This window comes from Microtus oregoni, unplaced genomic scaffold, assembly GCF_018167655.1.
Source record: "Microtus oregoni isolate MIOR12 unplaced genomic scaffold, Mior012 000008F_ref0000371, whole genome shotgun sequence".
Lineage (NCBI taxonomy): Eukaryota > Metazoa > Chordata > Mammalia > Rodentia > Cricetidae > Microtus > Microtus oregoni.
The window spans coordinates 52,493,559-52,514,192 of record NW_024543067.1 but is presented as its reverse complement, the minus strand read 5'-3'; the positions used below and the strand labels follow the sequence as shown (position 1 = coordinate 52,514,192).

The 20,634-nt window shown below is 45.4% G+C and overlaps 1 protein-coding gene across 3 annotated transcripts in view; it reads left to right on the top strand.

Annotated features, from left to right (window-relative positions):
* The window catches only part of Pknox2 (PBX/knotted 1 homeobox 2), a 271,709-nt gene that overhangs the window by 222,054 nt on the left and 29,021 nt on the right, over nucleotides 1–20,634 (top strand). For all 3 annotated transcript variants that reach the window (XM_041657711.1, XM_041657712.1, XM_041657710.1), the window contains 2 exons: nucleotides 1,143–1,314; nucleotides 14,437–14,625. In XM_041657711.1, the coding sequence (XP_041513645.1) occupies nucleotides 1,143–1,314; nucleotides 14,437–14,625 (361 nt within the window). The remainder of the gene's footprint in view (nucleotides 1–1,142; nucleotides 1,315–14,436; nucleotides 14,626–20,634) is intronic.

Sequence of the window (20,634 nt, the reverse complement as noted above, 5' to 3'; positions counted from 1 at the left end):
GGCACACATGGGAGTATGTGGTGCAGAAGTAAGTGCGATGTGTGGTTATGTCTGCAAATAAGCATGCAAACATACAACATCTGTGTTCCACAAGTGTTTGTGAGGATTCATATACTTCTGCCACACTCTGGATGTTCAGGAGTGAATGGATAGGTTTGATTCCTGATTACTGTCTAGGTAAGTAGGCAAATGAAACAAAAACTCAGAGGTTTGGGAGAGAGAGAGATGGAGACAGTGGGTAGTCAAGGAAGCTTCTAGGAGGTGATTATCTCTACACTAAGACCCACAGACCCATCTGATTAAACATTTATGCTCATATAAACTTACCTTAGAAACACACACACACAATTTATTCATTGATTCCGTCTTGAGCGATTTATTAAGTGCCTTCTATGAGTATACATGGCAAGATTCTTAGATACAACAATCATTTACACAGAGACTGTCCTGGAGAAAAGCATAGAATGATACAAATAATGATTTAATTACAGCCATGCTAAGGATTTGGTGATGGAAGTGCAGGCAAATTTTACAAATGCAACTGGAATATTTGACGAAACTGAGTCTGCCAACAGACATGGGCATATGTGGATGAGTTTGGGGGCTCATATATTTCACCCAGTGTACACTTGCAAACACACAACCATTTATACACATCTGTTACCCTCGGCTGGCTTCAGACTCTGTGTGTGTGTGTGTGTGTGTGTGTGTGTGTGTGTGTGTGTGTGTGTTTCTATAATGGGCATATGCAAGATGAAGTACTTAACCTAAATGGTGCTATGAATCTTTGCTTGCATGCCACTTAGTGCTAACATCCTCACCCAAGAACTCTCTAGATAGTTTCCACATTTCCTTCCTGCAATGGCACTGAGTCTGAAATGGACACCAATATCTTTGAAGAGTTATAACCTCTCCATGCAGTTTATCTGACCAAAGGGGAAAGGTAGGAGCCCTCGGAGGCCCAAGAAGTGGGTTCTCCATGCCAGAAAACAAAATATTGCCACCTTGGCAGACCTTGGGAACCGGGGACATTCTCAAGGAGTTGGACCCTGGGAAAAGGAGTGATAGAACTGCTGGAAAGGGGGCCCCAGCAGCAGCCTGGTCTCTCTGTGCGCATGTGTGAGCTCTTAATGTCCCCACAGGCACCCTCTTTTCCCGCTTCTGACGCTGCTGTTTGAGAAATGTGAACAGGCCACCCAGGGCTCTGAGTGCATCACCTCCGCCAGCTTTGACGTGGACATCGAGAACTTTGTCCACCAGCAGGAGCAGGAACATAAACCCTTCTTCAGCGATGACCCGGAACTGGACAATCTGGTAAAGACCCTCTACCTTACATTCTGGCTGAAGTCTTCTAGTGCTCTGATCCCATCCCAAATCTCCTAAACATGCTCCTTTCATTCACTAATCCAACAGAAAGTTGTGAGTGCCCATTGTGGAACCCACACTTTGCACACTGTTTCATGGTTGAGAATCAGTTCAGAGCATTTTTAACGAAGATTCTAGCAGCAAGCTTTCTCTGCCTCTACCTATGTGGTGCCAGCATCTGACCCCTGCTGCCTTACAGTTCAAACAAATGGAAAGTGGGGGGACTGGCAGCTAGAACACCAAAGGTAGTTATCCGGAGTCTGCATGGAGGCCTGGCAGCCGTGGCAAAGGAGGCAGATGTATGAAGGAAGGTAAGCGGCATGTTCGAGCTTGTCCACACAGGGAAAGACCTGGTCTTACTGGACACAGTAGATCATGCTCCCAAATAGTTTGCCACTCAGATAATCACGACATCCTGTAAAATACAAGTTCCTGGGCTGCACTAGGGAACTGTGATTCTGCTGATACAAAGGGATCCTGTGACTCTGCATTTTATATTTCCAAGGCAACTGCCATCATTAGTGTCCGTGGCTCCCAGGTTGGTTGGAATCTGAAGTTCTCATCTAGCCTGGGAGTTTTATGGAAGAAGTGGGCTGGAGAGTCAATGTGCTCATCCATCATGGGGTGTGCTGAGAGCCAGTGTGCTCTCCATCATGTCAAGTGGTTCCTGGAAGTAATAACCTCAGGACCTGATGTTTTGTTTTTTGTTTTGCTTGTTTGGCTAGTTGGTTTGGGTTTTTCATGACAGGGTTTCTCTATGTCTCAGCCCTGTTCTGGAACTTCCTTTGCAGACCAGGCTGGCCTTAAACTCACAGAGCTCCAGCTGTCTCACCTCCCAAGTGCTGGAATTACAGGTGTGAGCCACCATGGCCTCACAGGACCTGAGTTGTTAGTGTTTGTGAACTGTCCAGATTATCACAGTGAATTTGGAAACTCTGCAAATCCGTCCTCCAACACATGCATGCACGCACGTAGGCAGGCAGACACGCACGCACGCACTGATTGGTGGTAGTGCTAACCCCTTCTACCCAGAGTTCAGCTGTTATCCACTCCTCCCAAAAGAAGAGAATCCGGAAGCTAAAGCGGCTACAAAAAGAAAGTAAAAGTGCATGCTTGTCTCCCGGGCACACGTATGCACGACTGCACTTGTGGACACCTACGCCCACACTTAGTACATATACTGACCAGGTGAATGACTTCGGTATTATTTGGGAGCATGAATTCTTCACACCACTGCTTCTTTCCGTCTTCGGAGCCTGAGATAGCTGCCACCAGGAGAACCCTGTCTGGCTTGGGATTTGGGGGTGCTGTGATGATTTAAGCATGGGGGCCGACCTCGGACATGGGAGAAGTACTTACTGATCACCAGGAATATTAGTGGAGGCATTGAGAACCCCAAATCTACCTCTGCTCATCCCTGGCCCTCCCTCTCCCCTAACAGGCAGTGAACCCTGGCTACAGCCTCTTAGAGTCTAGGAAAGCTTCCACTGTGCTGATCCTCCAGCTGGACTGTGCGGGCAAGGCTGGCTCAGCCCTGCCCTGCTCCTCAGCTAGTGGGAATCAGAAGATTCTGCAGTTTGGAAAGGAATTCCTCAGAATCGGGCTTCAGGCTGCTATGGAGTCAAGAGACAACTCTTTCTCAAAATCGGGGTAGACTTGGGCCCACTGCAAATGTGTGCCCACACACACATGTAATGAGCCTAGCATCAGCATTGTCTGTATGATCTTGGTGGCTGAAGTCCTTTGAAGCTCAGTTTCCTCATCTCTACAGCTAACTGCCCCTAGCTCACGTGACTGTAAGAAATTAATGAATGGCTCATAGGCTTGGCCTTTAAAAATGCTTTGCTTCTGAAAATTAATCTCACTGTGGTAGTGTTTCAGATCCTCAGCCTTTCTGTATCCTGGCTGTCGAAGACACGGTATGGTCTGGATCCTGAAACTTTCGGTGTAGGATAGGGTGAAATCCAGCAGTGCCCTTTGCCGCTGGTTCCTAGCCCCGTGTCAAAAGGAGGAGAGGCAGAGGCCAAGCACAGGAGCCATCATTAGGACAAGAATCGTGTCTCCAGCACAGCCGAGATGCACATAATTAGAAATTAGAAAAAGGTCAGATTCCGTTATTACCAGCTCAATCAGCTGCCGAGTGCCACAGCCAGTTAATCTAGCATCTGTATTTTTTACAACCCCGCACACGTAGCCCAACGGACTGTAACTCTTTCTCCGGACAGATATACTGCGCAGCCGAGCAGGGACATAAAATGAGGGACCCCAAGCAAATGAGCTGAGATAATTGAGAGATTTATTTTTTATATATGTGTGTGTGAGGGCAGCTTTCCTTTGCCCTTGAATATTGACTTTCATAGATAGGATTGTCAGGAGGGCACTCGGATCCCCCAAATCTTTGCCCTACAGAAGGTTCTCTCCCAACACCCTCCTCCAGCCTCTCCCTGACCCTTCTCTGCTTTCTCCACCTCTTGGACAGACCCTAACTGTTCTTCCTTCCCTTCCCGGAGCTGTTCGCCTGTCTCACCCTCCCCTGCTCCTCACAGTCTCCCAGAGCCGCTTTTCCAGACAAATCTCCATGGAAACAGCTGAGTCAGCTCTCCTAGAGCTGCCCCAAATATCTGAGAGGATCCCAGACACAGAGGGAGGGAATCCTGTAAGGCCGCCGCTCCACAGCGCCTCTACTGGGAGAAAAACGTAATTACAAAAAACTGGGGTTTAGAAAGGCAACCTCAGAAAGGAGTTCACTCCCACGTTTTTTCTACAAAGCGATCCTCACGTCCACGAAGGAGAGCCCTGGCCTGAGAGTACTGAGTCTGTACTCCTCCCACTGGCACTCCGCCCCTCCCTGGTGACAGTAAAGCCCTTGCTCGCAAATAAGAGAATGACACCAATAATATCTCTCCCTGGAGCCCCCACTAGGACCTTCCCTTCGTCCATTTCGGTGCCATGGGGGCGGCTTTCCACTCCCAGGTGGTTAATCCGGAATCCCCGTGAGTCCTCTGGGATCGACTACAATTTCTACACCGGGTTTCTTTCTTACCTGGCCTCCAGATCCGACCCACTCCTTGGGCCCAGCAGCCTCTGACTGGCACTTGGTAAAGTTTGTAAAATTTGCAAGTTCCCCAAACCCCTTTGAAAGGTAAAAGCTTTTTGTTTTATAAAACCTGATTTACGGGCCCCCGGTGCAAGGCCAAGGTTTTATATATTATGCAAGATTTCAAACTAAGGCTGTAAAACGTACGGTTTCAGTTTCATGCATGGAATTTTTTTATGTGTAAATTTTTTAACATTTATGGGGCACGTTTTAATGAGGCTCTGGTGTGGCTCCAGGGACAGATTATGGCTGCCTGACCGCAAAGCCAGTTCCAAAATGGGGCCTCCCAGGCCCCTGGGCCCACTCTGAAGTGGCAGGCCTGGAGGCCGGAATCTAGGAGTGAGGAGACTCGTGAAGGGGCCAGCCCAGAGCTGTGGGCCCACAGAGACCTCATCCAAACCTGATCTGAAAGTCACTCACCTCAGCCTTCAGTCCAGGCTCTCTGCCTAGAAGGGACCTGCAAACCTCACAGCCACCAGGGAAAGGAAAGGAAATAGAATATCAACCATGATAATAATTAACATCTATATAGAGCACTTACAGGTACCAGGTGCTATCCTAAACTATTTGCATCTATTATCTTATATAATCTCCATTCCAAACCCACAAAGCTTAATATTAATATTAACAATATTATGCCCATTTGCTGGAGGCAGTTGGTTCAATCCTCAGAACACTCTTTTCTCTCTTTCTCCCCCCGCCTCGTGTGTGTGTGTGTGTGTGTGTGTGTGTGTATGTGTGTGTGTGTGTGTGTATGTGTGTGTGAGAGAGAGAGAGAGAGAGAGAGAGGGAGAGAGAGAGAGAGAGTCTTTCTCACTGGTACGGCATGAAGCTCACTTATTCTCCCTCACTGGATATCCAAGAAGTCCCAGGGAGACGCCTGTCTCTGGCCTCCCAGCACTGGGAATACGTGTGTATGTGTGCACAGGCCGCCACGTCTGTCATTTCTATGTGAGTGCTGGGACTAGAACTCAAGTCCTGACACTTGTACAGTGAGAACTTTACCAAAGGAGCCGTCTCCCCAGTCTCATCATCCTCTTTTTAAGAAGTGAAATAACACACAGGATCATGCAACTCTGGGCAAAATAGAAAAGAGAACTGAGCCATGAAACGCAGCTCCACTCTCAGGTATTACACACACACACACACGCGCACACACACACACGCACGCACACACATACACATGCACACACACACGCACGCACGCACACACACACGCACACACACGCACACACATGCACACACACGCACACATACATGCACATGCACACACACACGCACACACACACGCACATGCACACGCACGCACACACACACACATGCACACACACACACACACACACACACGGGGAGAGAGAGAGGGAGGGAGTGCTAATGTCTTCTGACGTTTCTAGAAGAGCCAGGTCTTCCTTTAGTTGTTTTTTGTTTGTGTTTGTTTGTTTTGTTGTTATTTTCCCAGTCACATCTCATTCCGTTCTCAGGAAAACATAGTCACTCTCTGTTTGTTTTGTGGAGTTGGAGGTTAAATGCAAGACCTTGTGTGTGCTCGGCAAGCACTCTGCCACCAAGTTCCACCCCGAGATCAGCGAATCGCTATTAACTTATTTTATAGCAGAGGAAACTACAGTACAGAGATTAAGAATTGTTCAAGGCCTCCGTGGGGAAGACAGAAACCTCTGAGTTTCCAAAACCACCTCCTTGATGTCTCCACACGAGCCTGGCAGAGAGCAGCTATTATCCCCATTCAGTGGAGAGAGAAACCCACGAACGAGTGTCCTGTAGCCACGAAGTTACATAGTTGAGCTTGTAGAAAGTTCCTCTAACTTGAGAAGCCCAGGCTGTGCCCTCCAGCCCCCAACTGCTTCTCTAAATTCTGATGCCATGCAGGTGAAGATGCCAGTCATGACTCAAATGTGATTTAACTTGCCATGCATGACAGCTTCCACAAAATATCCACTTGTCTGAGAGTCCTCCAGCCCTGGCGTTCACCTTTTTTCCGTATTCCCCTTTTCACCCTAGTGACCCTACACTCCCAAATGGCCAAGCCAAAGTGTCCCGGTCGGGAAAAATTCTTCATTTGCGTTTAGCTCTGTCTGCTCCAGTGACCCATGGGAAATGTCAGCTCACAATTTAGGAATGCAGGCTTATAAACATCTTCTTCCCTACGTGAGCACCCACCTTCCCAATTTGCAGAAGGAGAAAGTGGAAGGAGTTTGCCCCCAAGGCAAGAAAGGGAGCAGACTATCTTATCTCCGAGCCTCTGTTCCTTTATCTCTAGCAGAGTGACAGAGAATCTTGCCTGCATCCCTGGGGTGTAGAGACTCAAAATAAGATAATGGAGAGAGAAGCCTTTTGCAAATTGTAAACTGTTGTGTATACAAATGTTTTGAGAGACGAGGAGTTACTATCATAAAATGAAGAGGCCAAGACCTACAAGAGAGGCAGCCATTTAGAAAAGAACTTGAAGCTACGTGTGGTGGTTGAGGGGCATCAGGACAAAGACTAGACATTATTAAACACCTATGATACATGCCAGTAACATTTGCAAACATAATCTTATTCAAAGTTCGCAACAATGTTCAAGTGTAGATATTTTTATTAACCTAAGTTGCATAAAGCTTAAGTCACTTCTCCAAAATGCCCAGGTAACAAATAATAAATTCAGGACATCACAGTATGTGACTTTATAGAAAAGAGGTTGTCTTGTCTTGGGTACTTTCCTGGGCCTGTGGGACGCATGAAAATACCAGAATACTACAGAAGAGAATAGCATCTTGATTTGATATTTTGAAGGGGTCTTCTTCAAAGGAGGCAGAATTCTTATTTTGGAACAGAAAGAGGAAATAGAAGCTGACAGAATAAAACCTGAGAAACTGGAATGAAGGACACATCCATCACCCATAATGGTAGTATTAAATTAAGTGGCATTCCAGCTGGAGAGATGACTCAGCAGTTAAGGGCGCTCACTGCTCTTCTAGAGGGCTAGAGTTCAGCTCCAGCACCTCCACTATGCAGCTCATAGCCATTTGTAGTTCCATCTGCTGGGGATCCAGCATCCTCTTTTGGTCTCTGGAGGCACCTGCACTCACTTGTCCAAACGCTTACACTGGCACACACGTACACAAATAGTCAAAAATAAGCAAAGTCTTTTTTTTTTTTTTTTTTTTTTTTTTTTTTTTTTTGGTTTTTCGAGACAGGGTTTCTCCATGGTTTTGGAGCCTGTCCTGGAACTAGCCATTGTAGACCAGGCTGGTCTCGAACTCACAAAGATCCACCTGCCTCTGCCTCCCGAGTGCTGGAATTAAAGGCGTGCGCCACCACCGCTCGGCTCAAAGTCTTTTTAAAAAATAAATTAAAGGGCATTGTTAATGTGCTGAAGGATTTGGAGTAGTAATAAGCCAGGTGGTGGTGGGGCACACGTTTAATCTCTATGAGTTTAAGGCCAGTCTGGTCTATGAAGCAAGTTCCAAGAGAGCCAGAACTGTTACACAGAGAAAGCCTGTCTTGAAACTCCCCATCACCCTCAAAAAAAAAAAATAGTTTAATGAATCAGCCTTTTATTCATATTTAGAGGCAAAACAGCAAAAGTTAGAGGTATAGGATGACGAATACTTTATTCACTGCAAATATAGAGGGACCCCAGGGATTATTCCTCCACTAGTCCAATATAGGGTAGCCGTAGGAAAGCTAACGGACTATGAGAAATTATTCAAAGAAGGTTTTTTGTTTTGTTTTTTTGTTTGACATGTATTTGGGCCCTTGGGAAGTAGAGGCATGAGGACCAGAAGTTCAAGACCATCCTTGGCTATATAGAGAGTTCCAGATCACTTTAGGCTACATGAGAAAGCAAAAGGGGAAAAAATGTAGCTGGTTATTTGTGATTTACCACATACGTTCACATTTTACCTGCTAGCCCTGAATAAATCTTCTGAATTAGGGATGTCCCTTACCTGTATTTTACAAATGAGGAGACTAAGGCTCAGTGTAAACCTTGACCCTGTCCACTGGCACTAAAAAAACAAGCAGAGAGCCTGGACTCACATGCAGTTTGCAGGGCTCTGGATGCCACAGGCCTTCTGCCTTACGTGCAGTCCCCGCCCTCATGCACCGTACCGCACATCTATTTCTCTAATATTGAAGAGGTCCTACATATTCATTGCCTCAGAGAACCATTATGATTTACTCTGCCTTCTTAAATCTTTAAACCAATTCTATTAGCCCATAAAAGACTAATCCTTCATCTGTGCTTTATCAGACCCCAGGATATGACTGCTTTTGGCCCCTGCACACCAGAACTAGTTAAAACACACTGTGCATGTACTACATTTGAGTTAAGCATTCAGGGCATATAGATACATTTTTGCTTTTTACTCTGTTTAACTTATCTGTAGTTTTTCCATTTTTTGTATAATAAATACATATTGGTTATGTGCTTAAATGTTTTGGGGGATGATGCTTATATACATTTATACAAGCATGTACATGTGTGTATAAGACTATTTTAAAATAAAATGTTGATTTTTAAATGCAGACTATGGCTGGGCATAGCTGTGATAGATCATTTGCTTAGCATGTGAGAGGCCCTGATTGTAAACCCTGCACTCCCTCCTCCAAAAATTAAGCAGAATAAGATAGCTAATGAGAAGTGAAAAAAAAAATAGATGAAAAGGAAAAAGAAGGAAAGAGAAAAGGAAGGAAGGATGAGAAGAGAGAGGGAAGAAAGGAAAGAGAAAAAAGGATAATATTAGAATTGGGTTTGTCTCAACATAGTTGAGCAATTTATTCAAGTCAGATGACTTGCTAAGTGCAGTGATAAAATTAAATGAAGAAAGTTATGTTGTTGGAGGCACTTGATGTCCTTGGTTCTACATAAGGCTGAGCAAGCCCTTTACAGTAAGACAAGAAAGATTTGAGTTCTGTGTAAGGAAGAACTTCGTAATCAGCACATTGAAAGAATATAGAGACCATCCAAAACAATAAGGTTGTCTCCCAGTGGTAGGGATGGCATAGAAGAGAGGCTGCAACCACAGGTCCTGGTGTGTTTGCACAATCCCCTCACCTTGCAGGCCCCCACTTACCCCTGAACCACATACCCTTTATACTACCATCATTTTTAACATACCTGACTCCTGAGAGACCATAGAAGCAATTTGATCTCAGGGGCAAGGCCATAAGGCTTCATATTGCCTACCAGTTGTGTGCCACTGGGACAAAAACCTGTCTGTGGACTTCATTTTCTTCAACTCTAAAGTGTGGATGGGCAATAAGAGTACTTGCCTGCAGAGGAGGTTGCTAGAATAAATAAGACAGAGCATAGAATGGACTTAGACCAGTGGCAGACATACAGTAAGACATGTTTCAGTGTTGCCAGTCCGTCCTCAGTATCTCTTGTGCACCGCACACTGGGCTGGTTATCCTAATAGGCACAAGGTGAGACTTTCCAGGCTGAAGCCAAGCAGAAAAGGCAGATGCGAACACGTCTTTCTCAAGTTCCCTTCGGTCCAAACTACTTATCCGAGCATCATCACTCCCCCCTTTAACTTGGTGTGCTCCTTGTGCGTCAATCTCCGCCTCATGGCGTTGGCATCTGTAAGATGAGACCTTGTAAAAGAGCCCTGTGTCAAGCTTCAATCTGTTGACCCTTCATTTCAATTTGGTAGAAACCTGAATTAGTTGAGCTCAGAGCTCAGTCCTTGCTCATCATAGTCAAAGTTCTCTGGGAGACAGTTTCTTCTTTGTGTTTCTAAACCTGACCTGGCAATCAAGCTCAAGCTTGTGGCAAGTGCTGCTTTACCAACTATTGACCAACCTCAGCCCCCTTGTTTCATGTTTGTATAGTCTGAGCTGGTTCCCAGCCATCGTAACGCTACCAAAAACTAGGAGGTTGGCATTAGAATCACCCACACATTATCCATGTCAACATAAGCAGATAAGGAAAGGCAGTAATCCCATCTACATTTTTTTTATTTTTATATAATCATAAATTTGCAGACAATTGTAAGCATTAGTATTAGAGGTCCTGATTCCCTTTTTGCTTAATCAGAGCACAGCCACCAACCATATTCAGATTTTTGTCAATTTTACACACACTCACTTGTATGTGCATACATGTCTGCCATTCTATGTGAATTTGTCATGTCTAGATTCATGTAAGCATATTATAGTCAAGGTACAGAATGGTTCTTCACTCTATCCCACCAATGACTAGTCTGTTTTGTCTTCCAGTTTTGTCATTTCAAGGATGTCCTGCAAATGTCACTGTGCTATTAGCATATATCCCTTTAAGACTGGTTTTTCTCTCATAGCATAATTCCCCATGATACATCCAAGTTGTTGAGTGTATTAATAGTTAATTCCTTTTTATTGCCAAGTTGTAGCCTGTGACATGGATGTACCATCCCATCCATTCATCTGTAGCCTGTGACATGGATGTACCATGTCATCCATTCATCTGTAGCCTGTGACATGGATGTACCATGTCATCCATTCATCTGTAGCCTGTGACATGGATGTACCATCCCATCCATTCATCTGTAGTCTGTGACAAGGATGTACCATGTCATCCATTCATCTGTAGCCTGTGACATGGATGTACCATGTCATCCATTCATCTGTAGTCTGTGACATGGATGTACCATGTCATCCATTCATCTGTAGTCTGTGACAAGGATGTATCACGTCATTCATTCATCTGTAGTCTGTGACATGGGTGTACCATCCATTCATCTGTTTCTAGTTTGAGGCCATTTGATATATTGATATAAAGCTGTCCAGTGTGTGTGTGTGTGTGTGTGTGTGTGTGTGTGTGTGAGAGAGAGAGAGAGAGAGAGAGAGAGAGAGAGAGAGAGAGAGAGAGAATGTACATTTTTATTTCTTTGGAGTAAATGCCCCCAAGCTGTTGGGTCATATAATAAGTGCATGCTTAGTTTGGATATTTTTTTTTTGCTTTGTTTTGTTTGTTCATTTTTGTTTTTGTTTTTGAGACAGGTTCTCACTATATAGCCCTAGATAATCTAAAATTCACTAGATAACCCATGCTGGCCTTGAACTGCCTGCCTTTGCCTCTCAACTGGGATTAAAGACACTCATAACATGCAGCAAACATGCTTCATTTTGTGAGGAATTGTCCCACTGTGTGCAGTCACTGTTTGCAGCGACTACGTGGCCTCACATTCCCACCATCAATGCACAAGAGAGCCACAGTCCAGTTCTTCGCATACCACCGGTTTCTAACTGTAACTATGCATATGTGTGCAGAAATACTTCGCTAAGGTTGCAATTGCCATTTCCCTAATGGCTAATGACATTGAACATCTTTCCGTGTGCTTATTTGCCATCTGTATATCCTCTTCAGCAGAACATCTGATCATGCCTTTTGCCCTTGTTCTAATTGGGTTGCTTGTTATTTTGCCATTTAGTTTTAAGAGTTCTTTACACATTGGAGGTGCAAGCCCTTTGTCGGATATGCGCTCTGTAGATATCCTCTCCCAATCCATAGTCTTTTCATCTTCTTCACAAGGTTTTGTTGTGGTTGATAATGATTTTTTTTTGTTTTGTTTTTGTTTGTTTTTAGACAGGGTTTCTCTATGTAGCCCTGGCTATTACAGAACTCCCTATGTAAGTCAGGCTGGTCTTGAACTCACAGAGATCTTCCTGCCTTTGTCTCCAAAGTCCTGGGATTAAAGGTTTATACTACCATGCCTGGCAAGTTCTTTCTAAGAACAAACATTTTTAATTTTAGCAAGCACGTAATCTTCCATTTCTAGATGATGGTTTTGGTATCAAGTCTAAAACTTCTTTGCCAAACCCTACATACTAAGACTTTCTATTTTCTTTCTTTTTTGTTTTGTTTTTCAAGACAGGGTTTCTCTGTGTAGCCCTGGCTGTCCTGGAACTTGTTCTATAGAATAGATTGGCCTTGAACTCAGTGATCTACTTGCCTTTGTCTCTGAGTGGTGAGATTAAAGGTATGGGCCACAGCACCTGACTCCATTTTCTTTTTTCTAAAAATGTTTGTTTTTTGTGGTTTTTGGGAGTGGGAGGTCTTATATTTAGGTCCATGCTCAATTTGAATTAATCTCTGTATTAGATGTGGAGTTTAAATTAAGGTTCAGGTTTTTTTTTTTAATCTGCTCGTTTATGGATGTCTGGTTATCCTAACACCATTTGAACAAGCCTCTATTGGGAAGCAATTCGAGTTTATTTGTCAAGATCCATAGCAATGTATGTAGATTTTTCTCCTGTCACTCTTAGGAATTCACACTGAGGAAATAATGCAGAAATGGAAGACAAAGCTATATGCTTAGAAAATAATCTCTGGGGTGTGTGTGTGTGTGTGTGTGTGTGTGTGTGTAGATCAAACCAAAGGCCTAATGAATGCTTAGGCAAGTGAGTGTTCTATTGTTCTATAATTGAGTTAGAGCTACTTTGTCCTTTAGCCTCATTGTGGAACTTTTTTCTAAATAAAACTGAAAATTTGAATGTACTATAAGTACCCAGCAACAGAGACCTAGTTAAATAAAGCACACATATGGACTCATATGTGACAATTGAAAATAATTCTCATCCATTCAATATTTATTTTATGTAAATAAGATAACGCTGTGAGCCAATTAGATGTCATCCCTGCCTTCTCTTTGCTCACAGTCCAAAAGAGAGATAGAGAAAACAATTCTGGAACTTAGAAAAGCATATTTGATGAGCTAAGGGAACACCAGAAAGCAAAATTGTATGCGTTAAGTTTATTGGAGATTGGTTAATATATATACATGTCGACCAGCAAGCTGACCCACCTGCTGTCAAACCTGACAACCTCAAGCTCGATCTTGGGGACACACATAATGGAAGAAGAGACCAGACTCCCACCATTGTCTTCTGACCTCCACATGAGCACCATAGCAGATATGCACACATATAAATAAAGTTTAAAATAAATGAGGGGAAAAACAGAAACTTTTCTTTTAGGGTAATTGGATAAAGACAATTACCCTAAAATAAAATAAAGACTTTTTTTTTTTGGTCCTGTGTTTTAAATACCTTCCATGTATTTTCCTCTTATGACGATTAGAGCAACAAGCTGAGTTTGGTGGTACATGCCTGTAATCCTTGTGTTTGGGAGGTAGATGCAGGAGGATTATGAGTTCAAGGTCATCCTTAGCTATATGAGTTAGAGACTAGCCTGGGCTACATGAAGCCCTGTCTAAAAAATTGATGAAATAAAATAAATGAAACAAACCCTAACAGAAACAATAATGACAACAAAGAAAAAAAAAAACTTCAAATGCAAGGTAGCTTCTAGCCATAATAGGATCAGGGATGACCATTTGAAGAGGCCCTTGTGCAGTAACCAAAAGGGTACAGAAAGCAGACAGTTGGTCCCCAGCACCCAGCTAAGTCATGCTGAATTATCCAGTCCATCAGCAGATATCATCAGAGTAAGACTGCCCATATCACATGAAGCTCAGGGAATATAAACTTAAGAATAGACAATGTCTGACCTCTGGGGCATTTCCAAAAAACTCTGACCACTGTCTTTCTTGGTTTTGCTTAATACTTCAAGCTGTATAGAGCTGCCATGGTCCTCTCCCGTGCTATCTCAGCATGTGGAGTTGTTGGAGAGGGTGTAACATTCCCATTTAGTAGACACTAAGGGGGGGGGGCATAGAGTTTCAGCAGGTTGTCCAAGGTTACATAGACAATCTACGGCAAACGTGGGGCTTGAACCTGGACTTCTATTGCTAAGGTCAATGCTGTTCTCAGAAGACCACAACTGCCCTAGAACAGCTGTGATAGCAGTAGGCTAAAAGCGAGTAATAGTCAACAACAGCTCATCTGGTGAGTTTAAACCATGTGGGTGGGAAACGGGAGCCCCAGCAACGACGGGCACCAATCCTCTGCCAAGGTTGGGGCCAGGGGCTTGAGGGACGGGGATGTGACGCAGACACCTGGCTTACAGCTCCTCCTCCTCTCCCCAGATGGTGAAGGCAATCCAGGTCCTGAGGATCCACCTGCTAGAGTTGGAGAAAGTCAATGAACTCTGCAAAGACTTTTGCAACCGTTATATCACCTGCCTCAAAACCAAGATGCACAGCGATAACCTGCTCAGGAATGACCTCGGGGGCCCCTACTCCCCCAACCAGCCCTCCATAAACCTTCACTCACAGGTAACACACAGGGATGGGCCTTAGCTCCTCGGCCAGGCATGCAGAAAGGTCTGAAGGACTCCAGCGACCTGGGCAAAGCAATTTGAATCATCAGACCCTTTTACAGGGAGGCCCTCTTTCTCCCTCCATCTGACAGCACTGGCCCTTATTTTGTACTTGATTGTGACAGGGTCTTAGAATGTAGCCTAGGCTGATCTCAAACTCTTGATCCTGCTACCTTAGCCACCATACCTAACCAGGGTAGGTTTTTTGCTTTTTTTTTTAATTTTGTTTTTTAATATAGACTCCTACCTGCCAGGGTCTGAGCATGCCCTAAATGACCATATCAAAAAAAAAAAAAAACAAAAAACAAAAACAAAAAAAAACAAAAAAAAAAAAACAACAACAAAACAAAACAAAAAAAAAGTATCCAAAGAAATTCCTGACTCCCTACATCAGGATTTACCAAGAAGTGGGTGGGTCCCAGTCCGTAAAGGAGAAATGATAGTTGCCTAACTGACACCTGGGGATGGTAGGTAGACCTCCTGGCAAACATTCTCCTCTGGAGGGCATGAAGTGCCTCTTGGCACTCCTGGAAGAAGGTATCAGGGAAGCTGATCCTTCCCCCAAATTCTGCGCACCTAGTAGATAAGAAATTCCGCAGGTATGCTTCTCCTCGCTCATCCTCTGTTGACTCTCCCTGGTACCTCTGTCCCACTAAGGTGCGAGGCCGCTGTAAAAGACACCTTAGCCAATCCCCTTCTAAGATTCCCTCTGCTACCTTCATCCGAGGAGATGCTGCCTGTTCCACACTATAGGGAAGAGTGAACACTTCTCTCTAGGACAGAATGTGTTCTCCAGGTCTACAGTCAGAAAGCTACCCAACTCTTCCTGTATACTCTTGCTGGCATCTACCTAGATGTAGGCTCACAAGGTCGTTACCCTCTCACGGAGTTCCTGAAGTCCAGAAAGCACACGCACAGACACAGGTGCCCCCCGGAGGCTCACGGTGGCCCTCCTCCTCAGACAGGGACTGGGATGCAGGTTAACGTTCTAAGGGTGAGTAATGGAAGCTACTGTGGAAGCCACCTAAGAAGCTGTGCCATTTTCATTTTAGGTATTAGGACTCAGGTTTACAGGGGCGAGGGAAGGGACACACTTTGTACGTTGTGACCCCCCCACACACACCTCCACAAGTACACTCAGTACTGCATCATGTTTACCCCACTGCGATCTCTCTGGGACTTGATACTAAAAACAACAAAGGACATGGGGCAAGAAGTTTATTTCCTCCTTGTATTGCTTAAAATCACCAAATCACTTTATTACAGATCTAAAAACAGCAGCCTTGGCTTCTGCTTGCTAATATTCTCTTGAAATAGACTCATTCCTTCAGAGTCTTATTGTACTTTCCCTTATGATCGAAATTAGCAAGAAACTTGCATAAAAGAGGACAATAATTGCTCAACGAGCATCTCGTTTGTAATTTATTAGTTTCTATTATTGTGGGTTACCATGGCGACGCTGCGCAGCCCCGGTGACGGGAGAGATGTAAGATAGGAGCTGAGGAGGCTGCGAGGCCTCACCAAATGGAGATGCACATTTTTATCAGTAATTTTCATGAAAATAATAAGTGAGGAGTTAATGAGATGGAAAGCCATCCTGTGGCTATTGTGAATTTTTTTTAAGTGTTGATCTAATTAGAATGCATCGGTCAGGAAAAGTAATGAGGATTTAGTGCCTCGCAGAGATGTGAGGATCATATCAGAAAATTAGCACAAGTCTTTGGAAATAATCAGGTCCTTGGAGAGGCCCTGGATTTTCCCTCCTGGGTCCTCCGACTCTACCTTGAGCGCTGGAGTTGGGGGTGTACCAAGGTAGCCGGATGGAGAGGCCAGGAAAGAGGGGCTGGAGGCTCAGCAGCCACAGTGGCCCCTCAGGGTTGGAGGTCTGTCTGAGGTTGACAAGCTAGCCTGGAGGAAGCAGGCATTTACAGCGAAGTGGAGTTTGTCAGGAAGGAACATGGATTTTGGATGATCCAGGTGTTCGAACCATTAACTGCAAAAGCCAGATCTCTGGGTTCGGTGTCTCTGAGCTTGAGTGAGACTAGCCATCGGATAGCCTTTCCAGAAAGGCCTCTGATCCCAGAGAAAGAAAATCGCAGGCAGTCGAGTAAAACAAAGACACCCAAAGACAGAGGGGGAAAGATACGTAGCTATTCCTAGTTGGTGTAACTCAAATGAGTCCCCTCATTTCCTCTGATTGCCACCGCTTCCTTCCCACCTGTCTTCCTTGGCCATCACTCCATCCTGCTCCACACCTATGCTCCGCTTACATTGCTGCTGCTGGATTTCTCGTCCCGAAGCCTGTGTGGTCTACAGAGCCCGATTGCCACCAGGGTTTTCCCATCTGCCTGTCCGACATTCAAGACCTCATAGGTCCAGCCTCCGCTTTCATGCCTGAGCCACATTGCTCTAGGCACCACAACCATTTTTCCATGCCTACCTGATGAGGGGACATCTTCCATCCTAAATCCCTATTCTTTACAAGGCTGAACCAGCCTTTTCCCAGAGGCTGTGACCAGGTTGCTCTCCTATGGAGATCTCACTCACCCCCTTCTATGACAGCCCTTTCCTTCTCACACCTGAGAGCCTATCACTAATCCTGCAAATGCCACATGTGATGTTAGATGAGAAGCTGCATCTCTCACTTCCTCTCCTAGAAAGCACATGTCGTTCGCCTTGACACAGCATTTTATATATCTGAAATCACCAGATCACTTTATTACAGATCTAAAAACAGCTACCCGTGCTTTCTGCTTGCTAATATCCTCTTGAAATAGATTTGTTACCTCAATATTGTTGCCTTAGGATGCCAGCTGTGGCCATGATGTCTTCTGTGTGTTCAGGGGCCAATAGGCATTGGTTGAAAGAAGTAATGTAGTAGGGTGCGCAAAGGGAGAAGGAAGAGGGGGGAAAAAACTAAGAAAAGGGGGAGGAAGGGCAAACAGAGGTTAGCATCATTCAGGAGGGAGGCAGGGAGAGGCCAAAGTTTTCAGGAAGGAGAAGTGAAGGAAATGAGACAGAGAGACACTGACAGAGGCAAAGGCAGGAAACATGAGGCCAAGGCCGAAAGACAACAGGAAGAGGAATGGCGGCCATAGCAAGATGAAGATCATGAACAGAAAAAAATAAATGAATTGCTGGGAAGCAGGAATTTGGAAGAGGGCCGGGCAGTGGTGGCACACGCCTTTAATCCCAGCACTCGGGGAGGCAGAGGCAGTGAGTTCAAGGCCAGGCTGGTCTACAAAAGCTAGTTCCAGGACAGGCTTCAAAGCTACAGAGAAACCCTGTCTTGAAAAACAAAAAAGAAAAAAAAAGCACTTGGGAAAGGGAAGAAGAGGTAGGAAGCGAGCATAACCCTGAGGTGCTGGGCTTAAACAACCTACTAAGGAGCCTCCTCTTAGCTTAGGGACTCCCCAGCAGCCTATGGAGGATGCTGATGGCACATCTCTCCCTCATAAGGGTGGGCTTCTCTCTGACACGCAACAAGCTCTGCTTTACCAAAGTTGTCAGGGGGCTAAAGGCGGTGTGCTCCAGTCCCATCTGCCAAGGCTTGGGACTGCTGCCGCATGTTGAGCTTCCTGAGGATGTGACCTGTGACTTTTCAGGCCAGGCAGAGGTAAGGGGAGATGGTCCAGCTTGGAGGAATTAGATGAACTTGAGCTTGCACACAGACTGGGCACAAGGGGTGAAGGTGAATAAGGTTTGCTGTGCGTCATCCTCCAATCAGGCTCTGTCACTGTCTCCCAGGATGGGTGGGGTCTTGCAAGAGCTCATTTAAGAAAGAGACCCGTGTCTTCCTGAGGAAGAGGACCAGAGTTGATGTAAGAGGCAGATCTTAGGAACCAGCATGGGAGAAGAAACCAAGAGGTTGGGAAGTGTGTGTGTGTGTGTGTGTGTGTGTGTGTCTGTCTGTCTGTCTGTCTGTCTGTCTGTGTCTATGTTGTGTGTGTGAATATGCTCATTCGTCATGCTCCAACCTTAATCCCCTCCAGCCTGAAATAGCTGCCCCAAGTGCCAGGCTGACCTGAGGAGGGGTGTTGCCCCTCCGGAACACGATCCTCCAGCTCAACATCCCAGCTGCCTGCCAGCTTTGTTGCAAACTGCTGGCTCATGGTTTTCCCTGAGAGCTGATCACAATGCCTTGTGTGGCAAAGTTGGAGACATTCTTGTGTTCCAATTGACAGTCCCATTCCCAGATGGCACGTTGTGCCTTTCACTCACCCTGTGGGGTCTGGCCTACTCCCAGTTTGGTCTTTCTTTTCTGTTTGTCCCTTTTCTCCGAGTGAGTGAGACAAAGGTGGGGATGGGGGAATACTGATTCCACCACACAGAGGTGGGAAACAGTTTCAAGGGTTTCAACTAGCTCAGTACACTTAGCTGTTTCCCCCTCCCCAGAAAGCTACACTGTCCTGCTCCAAAGTAACATCCCAGGCATCCTGCAGGGGCAGCATCCCCACTAACACACTGTAGACTCGGCTCTGCTGGGTTCTCCTGTCCTTAGAGAATACTAACTAAACCATCCTACCAGAGAGAACCAACTCTCGCCTCACTAAGGGCTAATTTAATCTGAAGGTCATCCTTCTCTGTCTTTGGAGAAGTAGAGTCAGCTCTAGTATAGGCACACCTGGCATGGTTCTCATGCAGATTCCAATCGTTTGGGGATGCTTACTGTGTGCACTGCATTCGGTCCTGTGAGAACCCAGGTGATCATCTGTGCACTGCATTAGGTCCTGTGAGAACCCAGGAGACTACGTGTGCACTGCATTAGGTACTGTGAGAACCCGGGTGATCATCTGTGCACTGCATTAGGTCCTGTGAGAGCCCAGGAGACTACGTGTGCACTGCATTAGGTCCTGTGAGAACCTGGGTGATCATCTGTGCACTGCATTAGGTCCTGTGAGAACCCGGGTGACTACATGTGCACTGCATTAGGTCCTGTGAGAACCCAGGTGACTATTTTAGGGGGGGTTCCTAATTCCAGGGGGTGTGAGCTAGGAGTCTAGAACGAATTCTGTCAGACATAGAATACTCAGGGCCTGGAGTGCCAGGAAAAACAGGAAAGGAACAGCTGAAGAGAAGGGAGGAGGCCAAATAAAGGGGTCCTGGACTGAGCACATCACATATGTAGCTTCAGATCATCCATCTCCCCCACCAACTCCCAGGAGAGCCAGCCCTGAGACCCAGCCAGCACAAGACTCATGGCTAGGTCCAGTTCTGCCCTGAAACAGGAGGAACACATCTCAGGATGGAGAATTTTGCCCAGCATGGTGGGAAAAGCTGCAGATTCACTGGTCAGGCTTCTTGGGTGGGGGTGGGGCAGCCTTTCAGGCAGGCTTGGGAGCCTACTGGCATCTCTAAAGGTAAGTGTTCCTAGGATGGAAAGAAGTCTGAGGAGCCGCCAGCCTATTAGAATCCCTGGAGAGAAGGGGACAGAGAGTCATTCATTCAAGTATCGTATGTTCATTCAAGCACTCGTGGAACCTGCTGAGTCCTGAGGACATAAAAATGGATATGACAGTTTCTGACCTTGAAATGGAAGTGATGGAATATCATGAAACTGAATTTATGTGGGGGATATTTAAAATGTTTATTCTTTAACTTTTAAAAAAAATTTATGTGTAGGAGTGCTTGGCCTACATGTGTGCCTGTGTATCATGTGTATACAGTACTCACAGAGGCCAGAAGAAGTTGTTAGAGATCCTGGAACTGGAGCCATAGGCACTTGAACCCAAGTTCTCTGGAAGAGCACCGGTGCTCTTAACCTCTATGCCATCTTTCCAGGCCTGAGTGCGGTATATTTCAATGTTGACTACTGTAGCCAACTGCCAAATATTTTAAAGAAAATAGGCATATAAGCAATAGGGCCAGAGCTAGAGACACATTGCAAGACAAATTAATTGAGCTTTTATGGCTACAACATAAACTGATGAGAAAGGAGCCCCTGCAGCATTGACTGAGCTCTCCC